Source organism: Saxophila tyrrhenica (genome assembly GCF_035928015.1).
Source record: "Saxophila tyrrhenica strain CCFEE 5935 chromosome Unknown scaffold_1, whole genome shotgun sequence".
NCBI lineage: Eukaryota > Fungi > Ascomycota > Dothideomycetes > Mycosphaerellales > Extremaceae > Saxophila > Saxophila tyrrhenica.
Genome location: NW_027041733.1, coordinates 2,276,225 through 2,296,477, shown reverse-complemented (window position 1 = coordinate 2,296,477; position 20,253 = coordinate 2,276,225). Strand labels below are relative to the sequence as shown.

Here is a 20,253-nt window from a genome sequence, read left to right as displayed (position 1 = left end):
ATGGAACGAGGAGGAAAGAGTCTTGAAATGGAGTACATTCGAAGACACGATTGAACAGGTGAGGTCGGGACTAAGTAATACAGTCGAGCTCACGGCGGATGTCGAGCGGATGGAGTGCGGGCAGAGTGCCGTGAGTGGGGAGGATGAAGAAGTGGGTTGCCGACCCGATGGATTCGGCAGTTCGTTGGAGTGATGTTTCTCAAGACTCTTATGTCTGTCGACAGTTGTTTGTTATGAAGGAGTATACGATGTTGATATATCGCTGCGGTACTAGCAATACCTTCACCAACCAGGAGCAAGGTCGAAACTCACTCCCACCGTGAAGCCTCCACAACAGCTCCAAACAACACCACCGTCCTCTCTCGCAACAACCACTCCAACACTCATCCTCACCAGATACCATTTCCTGGTAGTTCACTTGCTGCTCGAAACATGCGGCAGTCCCAAAATCCCAGCAGCAGCATCTAGAACCTTGCTCCCCTTCTTCTCCTTGGAAGGCTTTTCATCCCTCTCCTCGTTGATGGTGGATTGTTGCGTCTGGTTGATTTTTTTGACTATTGAGCAGGTAAGAAATAATCAAAGACGGTGGCAAAACGGGACAACGGTAAGGCGGTCGTACCGTTCGTGGTTGGTTGTTTATCCTTGTCTTGCGGACTACCTTGAGTAGAAGCCATGTTGCTCGCCCAGACAAGGTTCAGTAAGAGCGAATATGAGCTTAGAACGAGACCAAGCAAAAAAGACTTCAGCACCAGAGCGGACTCTATCTAAGGATGTGAAGATGGGAGAGCAAGATACTTAATCCAGTACCTACGTGGCTGTGTCGCTCAGGTCAATGTAACGCTACGTTGATCGGGATGCTGTGCTGTGCCGCACAGCTGCATCTCGCTTGGTCATGCGATGCTCGTGGATGCGCCGCCGATGGAAAACCGGGCTGAAACATTGGTCGAATCTTGCTGTTATTGAACCGTCATTCCGTATCGAACAGAGCAAGTAGGGTATCTATCAACTCAACTTCCATCAGTTTCACAGCCGGGAACATCGCCCCAATTGTACCTCCTGTCGCCTGTATGATTAGGCCGTAATAGTATCGCTCAATCGCTTGCTTCCAGGCTGATCCTCCTCATTCGTGCTCATCCAGTCCACAAGCACATAGTGCATCCATTGCTCAACGTCTCAACATTAAGCCCATACTGTCAAGCCTCCCCCATTCGCCGTACCTATCACCGGCTGATTTACCATGCCCAATCCTTCCACATCTTTCAACCACCCATCAAACCTCCGGCAACCCCCCCTCCCCCGCCTTCCGCCTCACCCCCTCCCTCACCCTCTCAAAAACCCCCATACCCTCCCTATACCTCTCCCACCCGACATTCCAATGCATCCTCGCCCGCTCAAGCACCTTCGCATCCGCCATGTAACTCCCAAAACCCACCTGCTCCCCGGCCATCCCACTCGTATCTCCCACTTGCTCCAACCACCCACTCCCACCCTCAAACCGCTTGCCGGCGCGCTGCTCGGCGCCGGCAAAGTACTGCAGCATCGCGCAGTCGAAGGCGTGGAAGGCCTTGCAGTACTCGCCGAAGAAGCGGGCGTAGTTCTGCCAATTCGTCTTGGACGCGCGCACGGGCTCGGCGGGGTAGGTGGGGACTTTGGGGAGGTCGAGTTGTTGGAGTGAGGGGGTGGATTGAGGGCGCGCGGCTTCGGATTTGAAGGGGAGGGTGGAGCTCAGGTCGGTGAAGTCGTTGAGGCCGGTTCCTGTACCGCTGGGGGCGGAGCGGGCGATGGGCTCGACGTTGCGCAGGTCGTCGAGGGTGGTGTTGAGTTTGGTTCCGTCGTTGGTGGAGGCGCGCTCGGTGCGGCGGGTGGCGCTGGAGGTGTTGCGGTGGATGGGGGTGTTGTTGAGCTTGTGTTCTTGCTGCTGTCGCCATGTAGAGGGTGGGACAGAGTACAGCCGCGCGCCTTTGTCAGTTGCGGGCATCGGCGCTTCCTGTGCCTGTTCTGTCGGTTGGTTCGCAGGCGGCGTGTCAATGTCCATGGCATCGGCGTCGTAAGCTGCAAAGTCCTCCTTCGCTCCGTCTGTGCCCGCTGGTGTCCCTCCTTCATCCACATCCACGACGTGTGGCGCCGGCGGCTGCTTGGTCGCGGACTTCATCGCCGGCCGGCTCGCCTTCCTACTCTGACTCGGCTTCCTCGCCCCAGGCGTAGCTCCTTTCCCAGGACTGCCTTGCCTCGGAGGCGGCGGAGGCACAGTCCAAGAAGGATCCGAGAACGCACTAGTCCACTGCTCCGGGTCGAAACCAGAGGCGGTGTAAGTCGGCATCTCCTTCGGCGTACCATCAGAGCCCCACGGCCTGGTTGGGACTTCGCCGTTCGGTGTAGCTCCTCGCGAATCGTCCATCGTAGCACTGCGCGCTTGTGCTCCTGGCGTTCGTGAAGCCCGGCCACCCAAAGGAGTCGGCTTCCTAGACGCAGTTGCTCCAGGAGGGAAGTACTCGGAGTTGAACTCCACGCTTGAGCCTGCTGGCGAGAAGTCGATGTCGATGTCCTCTGTGCTCTTGCTCTTGCCGTTCGCTGACGACGAAAATCCGCTCGCGTTCGGAAAGTTGAAGCTGTTGGCAGAAGATGCATGGTTAGCAGGTCTGTTCTGAGCTGTACCCACAAGTGAAAAGTCTTGAAGCAGCCGTTGTAGTAAGCTGTCAAGCTTGGGCTGGCCACACGGGATGCCTTTGCGTGCTGTTGAAGCAAGCGACAAGAACACCTGCATGTCCAGATTGTTCGGCAGCTGCTCGAATGTTGCTCGCAAGTCGGACTGGAAGCGCACATATGCATTCTGCTCGTCTAGTCTGGCCGCCATATACAACGGGTCGGCGCCAGTGACAAACGAAACTTGCTGAGGCCTCCGATGTGACTTGGCGATTTTTTCGCTTGCTTTTCCTGACAAAGGATTGACGGACGACGGGAGTGCCCATCTTCCAACATTTGACCATGTGCGTCTAGCTCTCCATGTTGAGTGGAGGCGAGATTCTTGGCCATTCGGACGCTGTGTAGGATAAAGGGAAGAAAGGGGGTGGTCGTACATGTTGTTAGAGTTGGACTTTTGCTGCATGTCAGGTTGCTCGCTCTCGGACTGGGTACCGCTTGCTGTCGCTGGTCGTGAAGATGAGACGCGAGAACGACTCGGGCCTTTCGGAACTCTCTTCGGTCGGTTGTCTGGTGCGCCTGCGTCTGGTGCAGATTCTGGTCGCTGTTGATCTGTCGGTTTGGATGATCCGTTCATACCGTCGGGTGTTCGCACATCATCACTGTCTTCGGTGTCGCTGTATACCATGAAGGGACCTTGCTTGTTCTGGCCGTTGACCTGGCTGCTGCCATTGGCATCCGTTCTGCTGAGCGGACTGGTACTGCGCGCTCTCCCTCTGTTCGCGGCAGCCTCTGGACCAAGCTTAGTCGTGTCTCGAACACTGTGCGACCTTCTAAGGTTGTCGCCAAGATCGGTCCTCTCCTTAAATACCGACGAGTACGGTGTGCGATTGCGGTTGCCCTCGGAGTACGGTACTTGATCGTTTGGCGCTCGGGAATGGAATGGTCTTGTAGGATCAGCAAAAGGGCGACGACTGTTCGGCGAGATGGGTGATCCTGGTGTGGTCGGAGTAGCAGCAGGCGGAGGACCTTGCGGTGGTGGCGGCACTCTGACACTTGGGTGTGGCCGCCCAAAGTCGGCCGATTTGTTGCGGTGTGGATAGTGTGATGCAGAAGGCTTTTCATCGGAGCCAGCGACATTGGGATTGAAGCCTTGCTTGTTCGGTGTTCTCATAGAATCGGTCCGCGATACGCCAGGCTTCGGCGTGTTGGGTCCTTGCTTGTTGAAGGCTTGCCATGCTGACTGGTTCTTCTCAGCGGTTGCTCCATCAAACCGAGGATTGGCGCGATAGTTCATTCCGGCGCGAATCTGCTCCTCGGTTGGCATCTTAGTCTCCTGGCGTGGCGGCGGAGCAGGCCTTTGACCCGGTTGCTGAGGTGGAGGTTGCGGCCGCGGTTGGGGTTGGGGCTGTGGCCGGGACGAGGCTGGCGTAAAGCCTTGCTGACGGTCCTGCGTGTTATTCAGATTCTGCCAAGCTTTGAACACATTCGCTCTGTCGTTGACCGGATCTTTCCGAGCTGTAGGCGCAGCACGTGGGAAGTTGGTGAAACGATCGGCGCCGCTTGGTGGCGGTCCCGGAGCTGCGCCTGGAGTAGGAGGCGGGGGTCTCTGATAACCTCCTGGCTGTGTGCGACGTGGAGGTGGTGGATATGCTGAGCTCGCCGCGTATGGATTGCCAGGGGCTCCCTGACGGGGGTTGAACGTCGGCCCTGTGGGAAACAACCCAGCTTTGCGCCGATCAGTGTCGTATTTCTGCTTCAGCGTGGGATCGCCGAGAATCTCATTGGCCGCCTGTATCGCCTGGAACTTGGGTACGCATTCTCCTTCTTTGCCAGCATTGCGATCTGGATGGTAGAGCAGCGCCAGCTTCCTGTATGCTTTGCGGACATCTTCGATTGAAGCGGAGGTGGGAATTTCAAGGTCGGCATAGTAGTCTGTGAAGTGAAGAAGTGAATGATCAGTACCTTTCTGCTGCGCTGTGCTGGTTGATCTTCACAGGATACATACTGTGCTTTACATCTGCCTTGACCATCTTGGCGCCCTATGCCGGCCGTCGAGGCTGGCGAAGAGGGGACGCGGAGGTGACGATGGTCGCATATGTGGAGGTGTGTCGAAGTGTCACGACAGCAAGTGCATGTGCCAGCGCTCAGGCTTCTGCGGTGCCTCCTAGCTCGGACCCTGCGTGATCGCGTGGATTGCGCGGATGTCTCCTTCTTCACTGAGACCTCTTCTTCTCCACTGCAGCAATTAAGTGTTCTATCGAGGCGTTTGATCGCATGGAACGCTGTGCTGCAGGTTGTTCGAGGTTTCCCAAAGATATCCCCAAACGGGCAGCCTCAACGTCATCCAAACAGATCGCTAGCGGCCAGACTCGCGCATTGCTGGTGCCCGGAGGTGTGAGGACAACGAGTGGCGCGTCGAATGCGGTCGTGAGGTGGGGTAGTACGTAGAGTGGTATGCCAATCGCGGGTGGTATGCAAGTGAACAAGCAACGATGATGTGGATGTTCTTCGTTGCTCCAGAAGCAAGAAGGGTCCCACTTCGCCAGAGGATCGACAAGTAGCGCACGTGACGGGCCGAAGCAAGCGAGCGATCCCGGGCCGAGGGGCTTGAGTCCAGACACGACTTCAATCTCCAACATTCGACCACTCCTACAACATTCTCCTGAACAGCACTTCGATGCTACATGTAACCTGGACTGACTCGCTTTCATCGCGGAGAACCAGAGTGCGAGACCACCCAGCGTATCATGGCCGGAGGCTAAGACGAGGAACCACCGAACACGCCCGATGCCTTGCCCGCCTCGCCTATATACTGCAGATGGTCGGTAACATGTCAAGCTATACTTTCAATATCTCATGACTGCACGCTTTCATAAAGCTGGAATGACAACCGCCCCACAGCACGGATACAACGTTACTATCAACGGCCGACGATCGCTACTCCTCAGTACTGGAACCCCACAGTAGCAACGACAAGTAACATTGTACCGGGCGGTGGCAAACAATATATGTACGTCCAAGGTAATTACCAGAGTTCTGAGCCTGACAATGCATTGTTCGTTCCGTTTTCGAAATGGCGGCGACGTGCTCGTTCGTACTGTCATCTCTTCTGTGTCTTCTCTCTACAGCATGTGCTGATCTGCTCGGGATCCCCACCGTTCCATTTACACAAACCCATGGCTGTTTTTTCAATCTGTCGAATGTTGAACATGTTATTGTCGACAGCCAATCTTCCTCGGCACGAGACGAGGATGGCTGGACCCTCATCCCGCCTACGTTAGCGGGGTTCGCAGACACGTTTTCGGATGACCTCAGTACAGTAGCCCACTGCGAGCCAACGATCAAGCATGGCCCCAATTGTGGCGAGGATGCCATCTTCTTAACCATCGACAAGAGCTCCGACTTCCAAGATGCTGCTGGGAGGTTCACCTCCGAAGGCTACAGGCTTGACATCTCCGAGAGCAACATCACAATCACCGGAGCTAGTCCTCTAGGCGTCTGGTGGGGTACCAGGACGGTGTTACAGCAGGCAGTGCTGAATCATGGCAAAGTATCATGCGGGTCCGGCGTAGATGCTCCTGGCTGGAGCACTCGAGGCGTTATGCTCGACGGCGGCCGCCACTACTATCCACCATCCTTCATCAAGGAGATGTGCAGCTGGATGTCCTTTTGGAAGCAGAATGCCTTCCACCTTCACCTCTCGGACAATCTGTACAACAATGTCGACATTTACGACCGCGAACAACAACTCGATCTTTATGCACGGTTCCGCCCGTACTCGGAGGACCCAGCCGTAGCCGGCCTCAACACACATGCCAACGAGTCCTACACCCAAGCAGACTTCGATAACATGCAACGTAGCTGCGCAGCCAGAGGCGTGACCATCATCCCAGAGATCGAAGCACCCGGCCATGCTCTCGTCATATCTCAGTGGAAGCCGGAGCTCGGACTAGACGGACAGCTCGACCTACTCAACATCACCTACCCCGACACGATTTCTACCATGGAAACAATTTGGCGCACGTTCCTGCCATGGTTCCGTACCAAAGTGATCCACATCGGAGCGGACGAGTACGTCGACCCAGATCTCAGCGACTACGAACTAGCAGAATCCTACAACCACTTCGTCAACGCCATGTCCTCCTTCATCAGCAGCGAGGCAGACAAAAGCATGCGGATCTGGGGCACGTATCCACCACAATCCAACTACACCTCGCAGATCCACAAGAACGTCTCGATCCAACACTGGGAGTTCTTCGAAGACAACCCGCTCTACGACTACATCACCAACGGCTACGACGTGCTCAACTCCGACGACTCCTGCTACATTGTGCAGAAATACTCGACCAGCTACCCGAACCACCTCAACCGCACGCTCATCTTCCACGGCGACCCCGCTGGAGGACCATTTGCACCATACGTCTTCGACAGCAACAACGCGACCAATAACCCAGACGCGAGCAACCCGCACGTCCTAGGCCACATCGCAGCGCAATGGAACGATTACGGCCCCAACACCTCAACCTACCTCGAAGCCTACTACTCCTGGCGCGACCTCCTGCCCGCACTGGCGGACAAACAATGGGGCGGCAATCTCCTCGACTCCGACTACGACGACCTCTTCAATACCCTGCAACCCGCAGCACCAGGCCAGAACCTCGACCGCACGATCCCGTCCCAATCTCCCACGATCTTCGCCTACGACTTCACTCCCTCGCCGCAACCAGCCATCGCCGCCAACCAACCGACTGTCATCAAAGACTTATCAGGTAACGGCTATTACGCGCACACGAACTGCTCCATCCTCCCAAGCGGCCTCCGCCTCACAGACAACTGCAGCCTCCTCACCCCCCTGCACTCCAAAGGCGCCAACTACACCCTCACATTCACCCTCCGCCAAACCTCCCGCACCCCAGGCCCGCTCTTCAGCGGTCCCGACTCCGCTCTCTGGTCCGGCAACGGCACTTCTACCTCGCTCATGCTTGTGAGCGGTAGTAATGCGTTCCCGTTAAATTACTCTCTACCGCTTGACCAATGGGTTGATGCCAGCTTGGTGGGCAGGGGGAACAGGACGTTCTTTCAGGTGGACGGGGGGCGGGAGATGGAGTTTAAAACTCATATCGGGGTTAACGGGGAGGAAATGGTTTGGGCGGAGATGGGGATCGTGGCGCCGGTGAGAGAGATTGGGGGCGGGGGATGGGAGGGGTGGGTGAGGGGGGTGGAGTTGGTTGGGCATGCTTGAGAGGTCATGGGAGGGTTTTATGGTTCTATGACTTTTATGGGTTTATGAGTCTATGAGTCTCTGCGTTTATGGAGATTGCCATCTGACTTTCCTCGTCATCCTTGATCGTCGCCGTCCTGACTATACTGCGACCTCTGCCGCCATCGGCTTCCATACCTCATCACAAGCGGCTACGCTACACATTAGCAGACCACTCCCACACTCATCCTTGGACGAAAAGAAACACTCACGGGTATAGGCGCCAACCCCCCACAGACCCCCGCCAACACTGTAAACCCCCACCCCCACCCCAGCTTCCCCACCAACGGCGCCGTCCCCAACGGCAAAAACGTCCCCGCCAAACATCGCGTAACCAGCACCGCCGTGAGCGCACTGGCAGAAACCAGCCCAAAAGCGTCCGTCACGTACGTTAGCATGGGCACGATGCACATCATGCACGCGAAACCCTGCAGCACGACGGAGAGTAAGAGGACCCAGACGGGCCAGGACGCGGAAGCGGACCAGCCGTAAAGCGCGACGGTGAATGGGAGGATGAGCGCTCCGGTTATGGTGAGGGGGAGTCGGGCTTCTGGGTACGGCGTACGGGAGTCGTGAGGTTGGAGGCGGGTGTACAGTCTGTCGACGAGAAGGTTGCAGGCGAGGATGCCGAAGACGGATCCAGCGCTGAAGGAGAGGAAGGCTAGCCCCCGCATCGCAGCGTCGAAGTGGTAGACGTCTTCCAGCATGTCCGGGAGCGTGGTGGACATGATGTAGAAGAAGGAAAACACCATTGCGCCCCAGAGGGAGAGGATCTGCAGGACTACGGAGCTAGAGAAGACCCAGAGCGGGCGGAGCATGGAGGTTGTGAGGGAGCGGAGGGAGGCGGTGCCTTCGAGGTCGTATTTCGATCTGTAGCTGTCGTCGCCGGTTTCTTTTCGTAGACGAGCTGCGCGGCGTTGCAGGATGGGGACTTGGTACGTTTCGTTCAGGAGAAAGAGGTAAGCGAGTTCGGCGGCAATGGCGAGGCAGGTGGATAGCCACATTATCTCGCGCCAGCCTGTTGCTTCGGCCAGAGCGCCGGCGGTTGATGGGCCAATGGCGCCGCCGAGTAAAGGGGCGAGCATGACGGCTGACATTGCGCTTCCGCGGTGAGCGGAGGGGAAGATATCGCCTACGATAGCCGGGTTAAGGACATTACTCGCCACGGCGCAGCCGGTCAGGAAGCGGGAGAAGATGAGCAGGCCGACGTCCTGGCTTAGCGCGGTGATGACGGTGCTGAGGATGAAGAGGGTGTTGCAGACGTTGTAGACGGGGTAGCGGCCGTAGACTTCGGAGAGGGGGGCGATGAAGAGCGGGCCGGCGGCTTCGCCGAGCTCCCAGATGGTGACGAAGAGGACGCTGGCGGATTTGTCGGTGTGGCCTTCGAGGTCGAGGACGACGTCGCGCGCGGAGGGGACGATGCCGATGCAGGTGAATGTTCTGGCTTCGGTCAGACTGGCGGATTCGTATTGGGTGTCATTGAGAGTACTTACACTGTGAATGCCATAAATGCTAGCAGAAGTACAATACACCATCTGTACCATGCCGGCCACTCCATTGGGTTCTCCGGGTCGCCATTGGGATCAAAGTCGACGATCTTGTGTTTGCCATCGTCCTGGAAGTAGTGCTTTGGCTGTGATTGGTTTGACAGCAACGGCTCGGTCTCGTCCATCTATCCTCTGATCAAGCAGAAACGATATGGGGAAAAGACCAGACAAGATTTTCCTACTGGTTCAGGTGCGGCGAAGAGCTGAAAGCGGACTCGACATCAGAAGATCTAGTAGAGAGGACGCAGCAGTCTAGATAGTTTGCAGCGATAGAAAAAGATGCTCGGCTCTGCAGGTGATTCCAGTCCAGGCCCTGCAGCATCCGAAGTGGAGTCATGCGATTAGTATTCTTGGCAATGATAGCAAAGCATCAACTGCCGCAACGGCCTCGGTGTTGAACCTGGCGAGCGAATCGGACAGCCTCCACAAAGAAAGATCGTTACGAGCCATGGTGTCTATTCCAGCTTGTCTCGAGTGCTTCCATCGATGCTGGAACACGCCTGGATGAATGAGACGCAGCGGCTTACTGATGGGACGACGGAGCCCGAATCAGCCTTACCTCCAAGCCGACGAGAGGCCAAAAGATAATTGCCTCGTGGAGTTGGTATCTCCAGACTTCCAAGACTCGCAAAGGCTGGTGATATGGCCGGAGGATGAAGTTAGAAGTGTGGTCGCCGGTGCGGCTCTTGCTGTAAGCAAAGCCCTAATCGTTCTCGGATCTATCGTTGCCGAAGAGCTTAATCCTTAGCGCGTGAGCTAGATTGGGCTCGCAGGAAAATGTTCGATAGGAGAGGCGAGACTTGACGCACGATATCACCATCTCATCCATTCCACACACTCTTTCTCTCCACTTCACACCTTGTACAATACAGCGGCGATACACATCAATCGCCTTGTATCAGCGGAGTCCCGGATATCTACATACCTTTAGCGCAATGCGCAGAGCCTTCCAGAGATGTACGGCGTCTCTCCCTCGAAGCCTTTCCACCACCTCATTCAGCGCAACTTCTTGCGGTCGGTTATTACAGGAGACCGGCGCAGGACGGACAGTTACCAAGTCTGGCGCACATCCTCGTCTTCTCCACCAGTCGACTCGCATAAGACAAGAAGCCGCCGCACGAGCTGAGCCTCAGCAAGACGGCACTGGCGAGATCACAAGGTTTGCGGACTTGGGAACGAAAGGCATTATCCACAAGAATGTCGTTGATACACTCACCCGCGGTATGGGCCTGGAAACGATGACGGAGGTGCAAAGGAGAACCATCAACGAGGCGCTGAAAGGCGACGACATCATCGCACAGGCAAAGACAGGTACTGGCAAGACGCTCGCCTTCCTTCTACCCATCCTGCAGAATATTATCTCCAAGGACCCAGACCTTGTGCGACCGTCACCGGGTCGACGAGGACCCCGAACGACCGCAGACGACATCCGCGCCCTCATCGTTTCCCCGACCCGAGAACTGGCTGAGCAGATCGCGGAGGAAGCCAAGAAGATCACGCGTGGTACTGGATTGATTACACAGACTGCGGTGGGTGGAACACAAAAGGCAATGGGCTTGCGCGCTATCCAAAGAGAAGGTTGCCATATCCTGGTTGGTACGCCTGGCCGTTTGAATGACATCTTCAGCGATCCCTACAGCGGCGTGAAGGCGCCGGATCTTAGCGCGCTCGTTTTCGACGAGGCGGACAGATTACTGGAGGTTGGCTTCTGGCCCGTCATCCAGGACATTATGCGCCAGCTTCCCACTCCGCAAGAGAAGGACAGGCAGACGTTCATGTTCTCTGCTACCGTCCCACAAGAAGTCGTGGGCATTGTTAGGGAGACCCTCAAGCCTGGCTTCTTGTTTGTCAAATGTGTAGGCGAGAACGAAGACCCTACTCACCCGCACGTCAAGCAGAGCATTGTCAGACTGAACGGCATGGAGAACTCCTTGCCAGCGCTAGTGGAGATTTGCGCCAAGTCCATTGAAGCATCAAAGCAGCCAGACAGCCGGCCATTCAAAGCGATCGTCTACTTCAACAGCACCGCCGAAGTCAGACTCGCAGCCTCAGCGCTCGGCGGGCTTCAGAAGCCTAACCAACCAGACCGCGACTCATTCGGCGCGCTACGCCGGCAACATCCATGGGATCCCGCGCAGATTCTCGAAATCCACGGCAAGCTCAGTCAAAGCGAGCGTACACGCGCAGCGGATCGATTCAGGAGATGCGAGACCGGCATCCTGCTGAGCTCCGACGTCACCGCCCGAGGCATGGACTTCCCCAATGTAACCCACGTTATCCAGATGGGCCTGCCCACCAGCCGGGACCAGTACATCCACCGCGTCGGCCGCACCGCGCGTGCCGGCCGAGAAGGCGAAGGCTGGCTCATCCTCAACCCGCTCGAAGCCGACGAAGCGCGCTCCCGCCTCCGAAACCTCCCCATCCAGCGCGACGACAGCCTGGAAATCGCAAAGCTCGACATGACGAAAGAAGCGCAAGTCGGCCGCGCCGCCGGCGAACTGCTCGCCATGTACCAGAACTCGCTGCGCAAAGTGCCCGTGGTGGAGAAAGCGGACGTCTACCGTGCGCAGCTGGGTATCCATCAGTGGTACAACCGGAAGGGCGTGTTGGTGGAGTTTATGAACAAGCTCGCGCGGTTTGGGTGGGGGATGTCGGATCCGCCGATGTTGAGCCCGGGGTTGGCGCAGAGGTTGGGGATTGCGAAGTTGCCGGGAGTCAATATTGGGAATGATGCTGTGATTGATCGGGCGAGGATGGCGTCGAGTGGGGGTGGGAGGCAGTTTGGTGGGGGTAGCAGTGGGTTTGGGGGAAGAGAGAGGAATGATGCGTTTGGTGGGCGAGGCGGTGGGTTTGGGGGGAGAGACAGGAACGATGCGTTTGGTGGGCGAGGCGGTGGGGGAGACCGAGGAGGCTACGGTGGTGGCAGAACAGGTGGAGGAGGGAGGTATGGAGGCGGTGGTGGTGGGTATGGAGGAGGGAGAGACAGGGGCAGCGATCCATTCGGGTCTCGATAAGATCGCGTTGGTTGACCGACTGGCTGCTGGTGGGCATTTGCCGTACTGATGGCCCTTCTCGCATTGTGTTAAATGTTCGGGTTACTTATGCATAGCGTTGTGGGAAGCGTGGACATTATGTGCTTCGTGTAGATATAGCTGTAGATTACACCTCTCCAATCACCAAATGAACCGACCGCCTGACGAGCTGTTCAATTTCTGAAAACCGCCAAACAATTAGCCCTTCGCTGCGTAAGGTAGGTCTGTCGTGCTGCTGGAGCCCTGCTCTGCTGCTATGCTACGACCGAGGACTCTCCGAGGATGCCCGAGTACGGCCGAGGATGCCAAGTTGGACGTGAGCTAGTGTGAGCGAAGATTAGGCCAATCACAGTGGTAGCTCAGCCCTTGATCCAACGACACTTGTACCTGGCCAGACCGTCAGCTATTCTCCGAAACCAACCAGGCCATACCATGCAACCCAATTAAACAAACCTATCTTTTCGCTGGGGTTGAATACGTCAAAGCCGTTACCCACTGATCAACCAATAACCATGGCCAACATGTTCGGCGCCCTCAACCGCTTCATCTCCCGCCTCGACTCCGACCCCAACGCCATCCCCACCACCAAAGGCTCCCCCTCCACCCAACTCCCCAGCACCTACGGCTTCCAAGTCCTCCGTAACCCTGACCAAAATATACCATTAGACCCCTGGTTCGACTTCCTCATCGGCATCAACGGCCGCACAATCGACAACCCAGACCCCAACCTCCTAGCCCAGGAAATCCGCAACTGCGCCGGCTCGACCATCAGTCTCGGCGTGTACGGGACGAAAGGCAGCTCGATCCGGGAAATCTACGCCACGGTCCCGCCGGACGGCGCAGGGCTGGGACTGAGTCTGCAGTGGGCCCCTCTCGCTTTAGGGGAGGACGTCTGGCACATTTTAGACGTGATGCCGAATTCCCCCGCCGACGTCGCCGGGTTGCTGCCGTACGGAGACTACGTGATCGGCAGCCCTGAGGGCGTTCTCCGCGGTGAAGGGGCGCTCGGGGAGCTGGTGGAGCGGTGGTTGGAGCGGGGGTTAAGGCTGTTTGTGTATAATCATGAGTACGACGTTACGCGCTTGGTCACGATTACGCCGTCACGGGCTTGGGGCGGCGATGGCGCGTTGGGGTGTGTGTTGGGGTATGGGGCGTTGCATCGGGTTCCCGCGCCGCTGACGGAGCCGGCGCAGGGCCCGGGGGAGACGTTGTTTGAGAGTGGGAATGAGTATTCGCTGCCGCAGCCGGGTGGGGAGGAAGCTGTGAGTGAGGGGCAGGGGGGGCAGGAGTTTTTGGTGCCGGCGAATATGCAGGTGCCGTCTACGTCTCCGCCGCCGCCGACGAGTGGCGGTGGTCCGCCGCCTGCTGGCAAAGCGAGGAAGCAACGGGCGCATCACTCTGCTGTGCCGGCTGCTGGACTGGACGACTATTTCGCGGAAGGCGAGCAAAAGTCGCGAGAGCTGGAGGGAGACAAGTCACCGAAGCCGACTGGGAATTTACCACCGCCGCCACCAAAGGGTGGACCTCCGAAGGTTGCATCGCCTGCCCCGTCTACAGAGTGAGGGGAGCCAGCGGAAGAAGTTTACACTTTCGCGAATTGAAACTTGAGCCCCGTGATAAGACACTCGGCGATGCAGGTAAAGCATGCTATATCGCAGTAGATGAGGATGGGACGAGAGCCAGCAGGCAAGGCGACGTGGAGAGCTAGTATCAGAGGTGGCCACTGCATCAGCACTCCGCAAAGATAGATACAGAATATCTTGGAGTTCGACGAACCACCAGCGGAACGAGTTGAACATGGACAAGAGGATTGAAATTAGAGGGCATATATTCCACATCTACCACGCTATCCCACCGTTTCCAAAGCCCGAAAGGTGTCAGAGGCCCAAAATTCCATCATGCATACCCCAAACCCGCCTCAACGCATCACAGTCGTGCCCAAAAGAAAAGCACCATATCAGTCCAGCCCCACGCCCACCCAAAGCCCTTATCATTCCCGCCGAATGTCTGCACTCACGAACCAGGAGCATACCTCCATCCCCCCTCCCTCGCCACCCTCTCCCTCACCTCCATATCCCTCCTCTTCTCCGCACTCGTAATCGCATCCCCGGTCTGCACCCACATGGCACTACTACTCCGATCCCTAAACTTCTTCAGCCGCTCCGCATTCTTGCCATTCCGGAACACCTCTTCCATCTTCAGCTCCGCGATAGGGCCAAACACCGTCTCCGGGTCGACAAGCTGTTGCTGCGTGAGCAGCTCGCGCAGAGCGGGCGAAGCCACCCAAGACGGCGCGCGGAAGCCGGTGTTGTCGTCGTCGGAGTCTTCTTCTTCCGAGTCCGTTTCGATGTCCGGGAGTTCGATGTTGTCGCCGTTCGGGTAGAGGGGGGACGATTTGGCGGATTTGGGCATTTGGGCCGGGCGTGCTGGAGTCTTGAATTTGTTCTGCTGGGCGGTGCCTGGTTGGAGGTTCTCGTGGCCGGCGTACTGCTTTGCTTGAGGGTGGTGAGACGCTTGACCGGGCGGGTTGACGTTTTCGCCAAAGGGGATGCGAGTATTCGAGATCTGTGCCATTTGGCTAGGATGAGAAGGCATGCTGGGCTTGTTGGGGTGTTGTAGCTGGTGCTGAGCCGTTACGGTAGCCTTGAACATGCTCGGGTGGTGGTTAACCGGCGGTGGGGCGTGAGTGTAGCCGTGCGGGAACTTGTTAAGAGTAGATTCCTGGTCAAGATCAGCCTCTCTTCGTAATAGCGTTTTCACCGTTCTGCTCACCTTCCGCATGTTAGATGGCCTTTTCGGAGGCGCCATGACCGAGTTCCCCTCTTCCGGCTTCTCTTCCTCATTCGTCCTGCGCCTCTTTGCGTCGTTTTGCGACTGCTGGAAGCTCGCTGGCCCTCTCTGCACACCCGGACGCTGAGGCTGGTACGTCTGTGGCTTCGAAGGGTCATCTTCCTCCGGCACCCAGACCCGCTTGGCAGGCTTCGCAGGGTTGGGATGCAGTGGCGGCCTCGTCGCAGGTTGCTCTGGCACGGTGTTCTTCGCCAGCTGGCGGAGCGTGCCACCAACATCGTTGCGCGGCTGGGCTGCCTGTTGTTGAGCGCGCTCACGCTTGATAGCCTCAGCAAGGTCATGAGCAGCTCTAGCCTTTTGCGCCTCCTCCTGCTGGCGCTGCTGCTCGAGACGCTGCTCCTCACGACGTCTTGCATCAGCCGCCTGCTTCTCAGCCTGTCGCTGCGCTGCTGCTTTAGCTTCCTGCTGCCGTTGCTGCTCGGCGGCCTTCCGCTCCTCCTCTGCACGACGCTCCTCTTCAACCTTGGCCGCTCGCTTACGCTCCAGCTCACGCTTCTGTTCGGCTTTCTTCTGTGCAGCCTTCTCGTCGGCTTCCTTCTTCCTCGCAGCAGATTCCAACGCCTTCAGTCGGGAGTTTTGAGGGGCAGTCGAGCTTCGCATATTCCCTTGGGCAGATGCTACGCGACCGGCAGGCTGCTTTGGCGGCACGGGAGGCCCGGAGTTCTCGTGCTGTGACTTTGACAGCGAAGATGTCGCAGGATGGTGAAGCCTCTGGGAGCCAACTCTGATTAAGACAGGAGCTGGCTTCGAGGCAGATTGGCCCGGCTTAGCGATGCGGCCTGGCGCTCGTAGCTTTCCTGGTGGTAGCATCGTCTTGGGTGGTGGTGGAGGTGGCATCTCCGAGTCTCTCGCACCATCGCTACCTGCAGTTGTGGGTCGCTCGGGAAGCGCTTTCTGGGCTTGCTTCTGCTTCTTCGCCGCTTCAGCCTGTTCAGCCTTCTGCTTCTCCTCCTGCTGCTTTGCAGCCTTCTGTCTCTCCTTCTCTCTAGCCTTCTCGAGGTCATCGGCCGCCTTCTGCTGAGCCTTGAGCTCTTTCTCGCGTTTCTTGTCACTCTCGTTTGAGCTTCTCGTCTTCCTACTAGGGCTGGTGGAGACAAGAGAGATGACAGACTTGGTCCTGGAAGGAGACGGCGGAAGCTGCCTCTCAGAGTAGAGTGCGCCGGGCATGTTAAAGACTGCAGCGGTCTTCGACTCGTCTGAGACATCACGTCTTGGAGATCGTGATGGAGAGTTATTATGCGCCTCAAGCTTCGCCGCTGCGCTGGCACTTGCGGAGGACGCGAAGATGTTCTTTGCAGATTTGAGGACAGAATAGAGCTTGCTTTTGGAAGCGCTCAATGGGCCGTCGTGACTCTTCTTGGCCACTGGCGATCCAGCTGGCGTGGTCGACTGTATCTCAGCCGTAGCATAAGCGAAATTGGGGATCGATACAGAAGTGGCTTTGGCATGGCGGGCCTCTGTTGCCATCTCTGGTCGGGCTGGAGAGGGAATCTGTGTTGTCGATATAGACTTCTGGTGCATCGCTGGGCGTATTAGGGAAGGTTCTTTCTGGGGCACCTGCTCTTCCGTTGACTTGTCGTGTACAGGCTTCGAGGGCGCAATCCAGTCATCGTCAGAATCATCAGCTGGCGTGGTAGATTTCGCTGGTTCACGTGGAAGCTGAGGGTATGCAGTTTGTCCTCCAAGGATAGTCTGGTGCAAGCTCTTCGACGTTCGTGGCTCCTTCGTCTTGCCCAGCATATTGATCCTTTCCTGCAGCAGCTGTGTGGAAGTCTTGTTGTGCGCCTTGGTTTCTTCCGATGTGCTCTCGGCGTAGTCATCCTCATTATTGCTTGCACCAAAACTTTTGGCGCCAAAAGATCGCCCCAAGGTGCTGTTGCGTGCTTCAATCTGGCTGTTACGCGCTCCCATGCTCTTCGTTGCTGTGAGCGGCTCACGCGCTGGTAGCGCCGTGAAAGTGAAGCTGCTCTTCCTCTGCAGTGGCTTCTCGGGGCTTGACGCGTCGGACTGTGATCGTGACTCCACATCGTCCATATCCTGGTCCGGCTCTGACCCAAAAACTTCAACATTCTCGCCATGTACGTCGGCTTCAGCATTCTCCGCGGTCTCCGCGTCCACCTCCATCTGTCCCTCCTCAGCAACTTCCTCATCACCAGTCTCATGCACAAGCTGAGCCTTCGACGCGTGGCGGCTCGTCAAGTCCTCTCTGGCCGACAAAAAGGAGTCATCACTACTGACGCCAGCCGATCCAGCATTCTGTCGCTGCCGTGGGGGCTGATTCTCACGCAGCGGCACTTTCTGCACCTCGCTCTGCTGGCTCGATTGCGTCGCTGTTTCCGTCTTACTGTCAACATCCATCTCGTCTTCGGTCATGCCGTGGTAACCAGAGTCTGTGTTGATGTTCTTACCGATGCGCTGCGGGCTCTTGCCGCGACTGCTCGGTCGATGTGCTGGCGGTTGGTTCTCCGCGTCTTCTGCGATGCGGAAATGCGCGACCTTGTCGAAGAATGCCGTCTTCTGCGCGGATTGTGGTGCTGGTACGTTGGGGGCGAAGATGTCGGTCAATGGCTGTCGCGGTCCGGCTATGTTCTGCTTTCGCGCGGTTCGCGGTGTTTTGCCGCGTAGCTTGCCGGGCGTCTTGAACACGTCTGCGAAGTTGCTGTGGACAGGTCAGCTTCCATTGCGCGTCTCCGCGAGCGTGACAGAAGTCAACTCACACATTGTTGGTTGCAAAGACTTCGCCAACGTGCGCTTGCAGCCATTCCAGCTCGTTACGCACACTGTATGAAAAGTCCTCGTTTTCCTGTCCCACAAACTGTTCTATCTGTTGTCTTTCGCTCTGGATCCATCCCGCCGATCCATATGCCTGCGTCTTCCCTCGTGCTCCCGCCATCGCTGCTGTAGTGGTGTCGCTTGAAGTTCGCCGCTCGGTCAAAGTTGCAGCGCCGAAGATGCGAGAAATGTTGTTGTCGCTATTAGTACATGGTCCAATTGGTGCTCGCGGAATCCAAAAGGCGATGCTGTCGTCCAAAGTCGCTGCGGGATGTCGATATATCGCGTGTTGTTCTGTTGTTTTGGCTTGAGCTGGAGTCGGCCCACTAGCGGCGGAGACTCCCGAGCCGCGCCCTGACCACGTAGACACGTGACTCGACTCCTCGGCTTTAAGAACTACAACTTCATCCCCACTTGGATTGGAGAAGTTATTCCCGTGAGATGGGCGGGACGGGGTTGGTACATATAATGCGATGTCGGTAGGTCTGTGGTGAATATAAGGATCATTTACGTAACCTTCCGTCTTCAATCGCACACTCACCCTCTTCTTCTCCTCCATTTCACAAAGTAATCATGGCAAAGCACTTCGTCTCATCCCTTCGTCCCCTCTCCCGTCTCGCCACGCAAAGAACACGACCACAGCTGCTAACACAACAACCCTCGCGAGCATTCTCAGCAACATGTCAACGCAAGCTCATGGAGACCTCCGGCTTTACGGACGAACAATTGACAGTCCGCGATGCCATCTTCAAAGTCTGCGAGCAGTTTCCCGACGACTACTGGATGGAGCGGGATATTAGTGGCGAGTATCCTCACGAACTGCATGCTGCGTTAGCGAAGGACGGCTGGATTGGCATTGCTCTTCCAGAAGATCTTGGAGGTGGTGGACTTGGTATCAGCGAGGCGACCATGATGATGCAAACCATCGCAGAGAGCGGAGCAGGGATGCAGGGTGCTCAATCCATCCATGCCAACGTCTACGCCACACAACCAGTGATGAAGTTCGCCAGCTCAGAGCAGCGACCGCGATTCTTATCGAAGATCGTGAGTGGCGAATGGAGAACCTGCTTTGGTGTTACGGAACCAACCACAGGATTGGATACCCTCAAGCTCAAGACCAAAGCTACCCGCAACTCGGACGGTGGCTACAGCATCTCTGGTCAAAAGATCTGGATCACCAACGCTCAAATAGCCCAAAAGATGGTTCTGCTCGCCCGGACAACGCCCTTAGAAGAAGTCAAGAAGCCCTCTGAAGGCCTCAGCATGTTCTTCGTCGACATCGACCACAGCAAACCCGGCTTCGAGGCGCGCAAGATCCGGAAGATGGGCGGTCGCGCCGTCGACGCCAACGAAGTCTTCTTCGACAACTATCAGATCCCCTCCGATGCACTGATTGGCAAAGAAGGTCAGGGTTTCAAAATCATCCTCCACGGCATGAACGCCGAGCGCTCTCTCCTCGCCGGCGAGGCTCTCGGACTCGGCTATGCTGCGCTCAAGAAGGCGGTCGCTTACGCCAAAGACCGCGTCGTATTCGGCCGACCCATCGGCCAGAACCAAGGAATCCAGCACCCGCTCGCCTCGGCATTCATGAACCTCGAAGCGGCCAAGTTGGCAACATACCACGCAGCACGATTATATGACCGCTCGAACCCAGATCATCCCGACTACGACGAGGCGATCACGCAGCACCAGGTCGGCGTGGCGTGCAATAGCGCCAAGTACGTGGCGGCGGAGGCGGCGTTCGCTGCTTGCGAAAAGGCGGTGATGAGTATGGGTGGGATGGGATATGCTTCGGAGTATCATGTGGAGCGGTATATGCGGGAGTGCTTTGTGCCTAGGTTGGCGCCTGTGAGTCGGGTGAGTATCGCTTCGACACTGGGACTTTTCGGAGATTGAGCTTAGGATTGTCAGCTAACATTGTCGCTTGTAGGAAATGATTATGAACTTCATCGGCGAAAGGGCGCTGGGGCTGCCCAAGAGCTACTAGATGGTCGACCGGGTGATTTTGGATGCATAGCGTGCGTTTGCTTCTTTCCAGCATCATTCCCTGTTCATCCGTCCGCGACGAAAAGTGGTTCGTTTTCTACGCTGGCGGTTGGAGAAAGGCTGATAGCGACATACAATGCCAAGAAGTTTGTCTTCTTTCCGG

The 20,253-nt window shown here is 57.0% G+C and overlaps 8 protein-coding genes across 8 annotated transcripts; 4 read left to right on the top strand and 4 right to left on the bottom strand.

The window, feature by feature from the left end:
• Positions 1–414: 414 nt before the first annotated feature.
• Positions 415–674, bottom strand: LTR77_001003 (uncharacterized protein; the record flags this gene model as incomplete). Its single annotated transcript, XM_064798267.1, has 2 exons — positions 415–554; positions 620–674. 2 exons carry the CDS (start codon positions 672–674, stop codon positions 415–417), a joined length of 195 nt encoding a protein of 64 aa, XP_064664501.1.
• A 596-nt stretch (positions 675–1,270) lies between these two features.
• Positions 1,271–4,673, bottom strand: LTR77_001002 (uncharacterized protein; the record flags this gene model as incomplete). The annotated part of the gene is made up of 2 exons (XM_064798266.1): positions 1,271–4,575; positions 4,649–4,673. 2 exons carry the CDS (start codon positions 4,671–4,673, stop codon positions 1,271–1,273), a joined length of 3,330 nt encoding a protein of 1,109 aa, XP_064664500.1.
• A 1,043-nt stretch (positions 4,674–5,716) lies between these two features.
• Positions 5,717–7,885, top strand: LTR77_001001 (uncharacterized protein; the record flags this gene model as incomplete). Its single annotated transcript, XM_064798265.1, has 1 exon — positions 5,717–7,885. One exon carries the CDS (start codon positions 5,717–5,719, stop codon positions 7,883–7,885), a length of 2,169 nt encoding a protein of 722 aa, XP_064664499.1.
• Positions 7,886–7,980: 95 nt separating this feature from the next.
• Positions 7,981–9,575, bottom strand: LTR77_001000 (uncharacterized protein; the record flags this gene model as incomplete). Its single annotated transcript, XM_064798264.1, has 3 exons — positions 7,981–8,055; positions 8,116–9,343; positions 9,397–9,575. The coding sequence occupies 3 exons, from the start codon at positions 9,573–9,575 to the stop codon at positions 7,981–7,983; spliced, it is 1,482 nt and encodes a 493-aa protein (XP_064664498.1).
• A 1,113-nt stretch (positions 9,576–10,688) lies between these two features.
• LTR77_000999 (uncharacterized protein) lies at positions 10,689–12,464 on the top strand (the record flags this gene model as incomplete). The annotated part of the gene is made up of 1 exon (XM_064798263.1): positions 10,689–12,464. The coding sequence occupies one exon, from the start codon at positions 10,689–10,691 to the stop codon at positions 12,462–12,464; it is 1,776 nt and encodes a 591-aa protein (XP_064664497.1).
• Positions 12,465–12,994: 530 nt separating this feature from the next.
• Positions 12,995–14,044, top strand: LTR77_000998 (uncharacterized protein; the record flags this gene model as incomplete). Its single annotated transcript, XM_064798262.1, has 1 exon — positions 12,995–14,044. One exon carries the CDS (start codon positions 12,995–12,997, stop codon positions 14,042–14,044), a length of 1,050 nt encoding a protein of 349 aa, XP_064664496.1.
• A 451-nt stretch (positions 14,045–14,495) lies between these two features.
• On the bottom strand, positions 14,496–18,225 carry LTR77_000997 (uncharacterized protein; the record flags this gene model as incomplete). The annotated part of the gene is made up of 2 exons (XM_064798261.1): positions 14,496–17,991; positions 18,050–18,225. The coding sequence occupies 2 exons, from the start codon at positions 18,223–18,225 to the stop codon at positions 14,496–14,498; spliced, it is 3,672 nt and encodes a 1,223-aa protein (XP_064664495.1).
• A 452-nt stretch (positions 18,226–18,677) lies between these two features.
• On the top strand, positions 18,678–20,091 carry LTR77_000996 (uncharacterized protein; the record flags this gene model as incomplete). Its single annotated transcript, XM_064798260.1, has 2 exons — positions 18,678–19,961; positions 20,035–20,091. The coding sequence occupies 2 exons, from the start codon at positions 18,678–18,680 to the stop codon at positions 20,089–20,091; spliced, it is 1,341 nt and encodes a 446-aa protein (XP_064664494.1).
• Between the last annotated feature and the right edge of the window lie 162 nt (positions 20,092–20,253).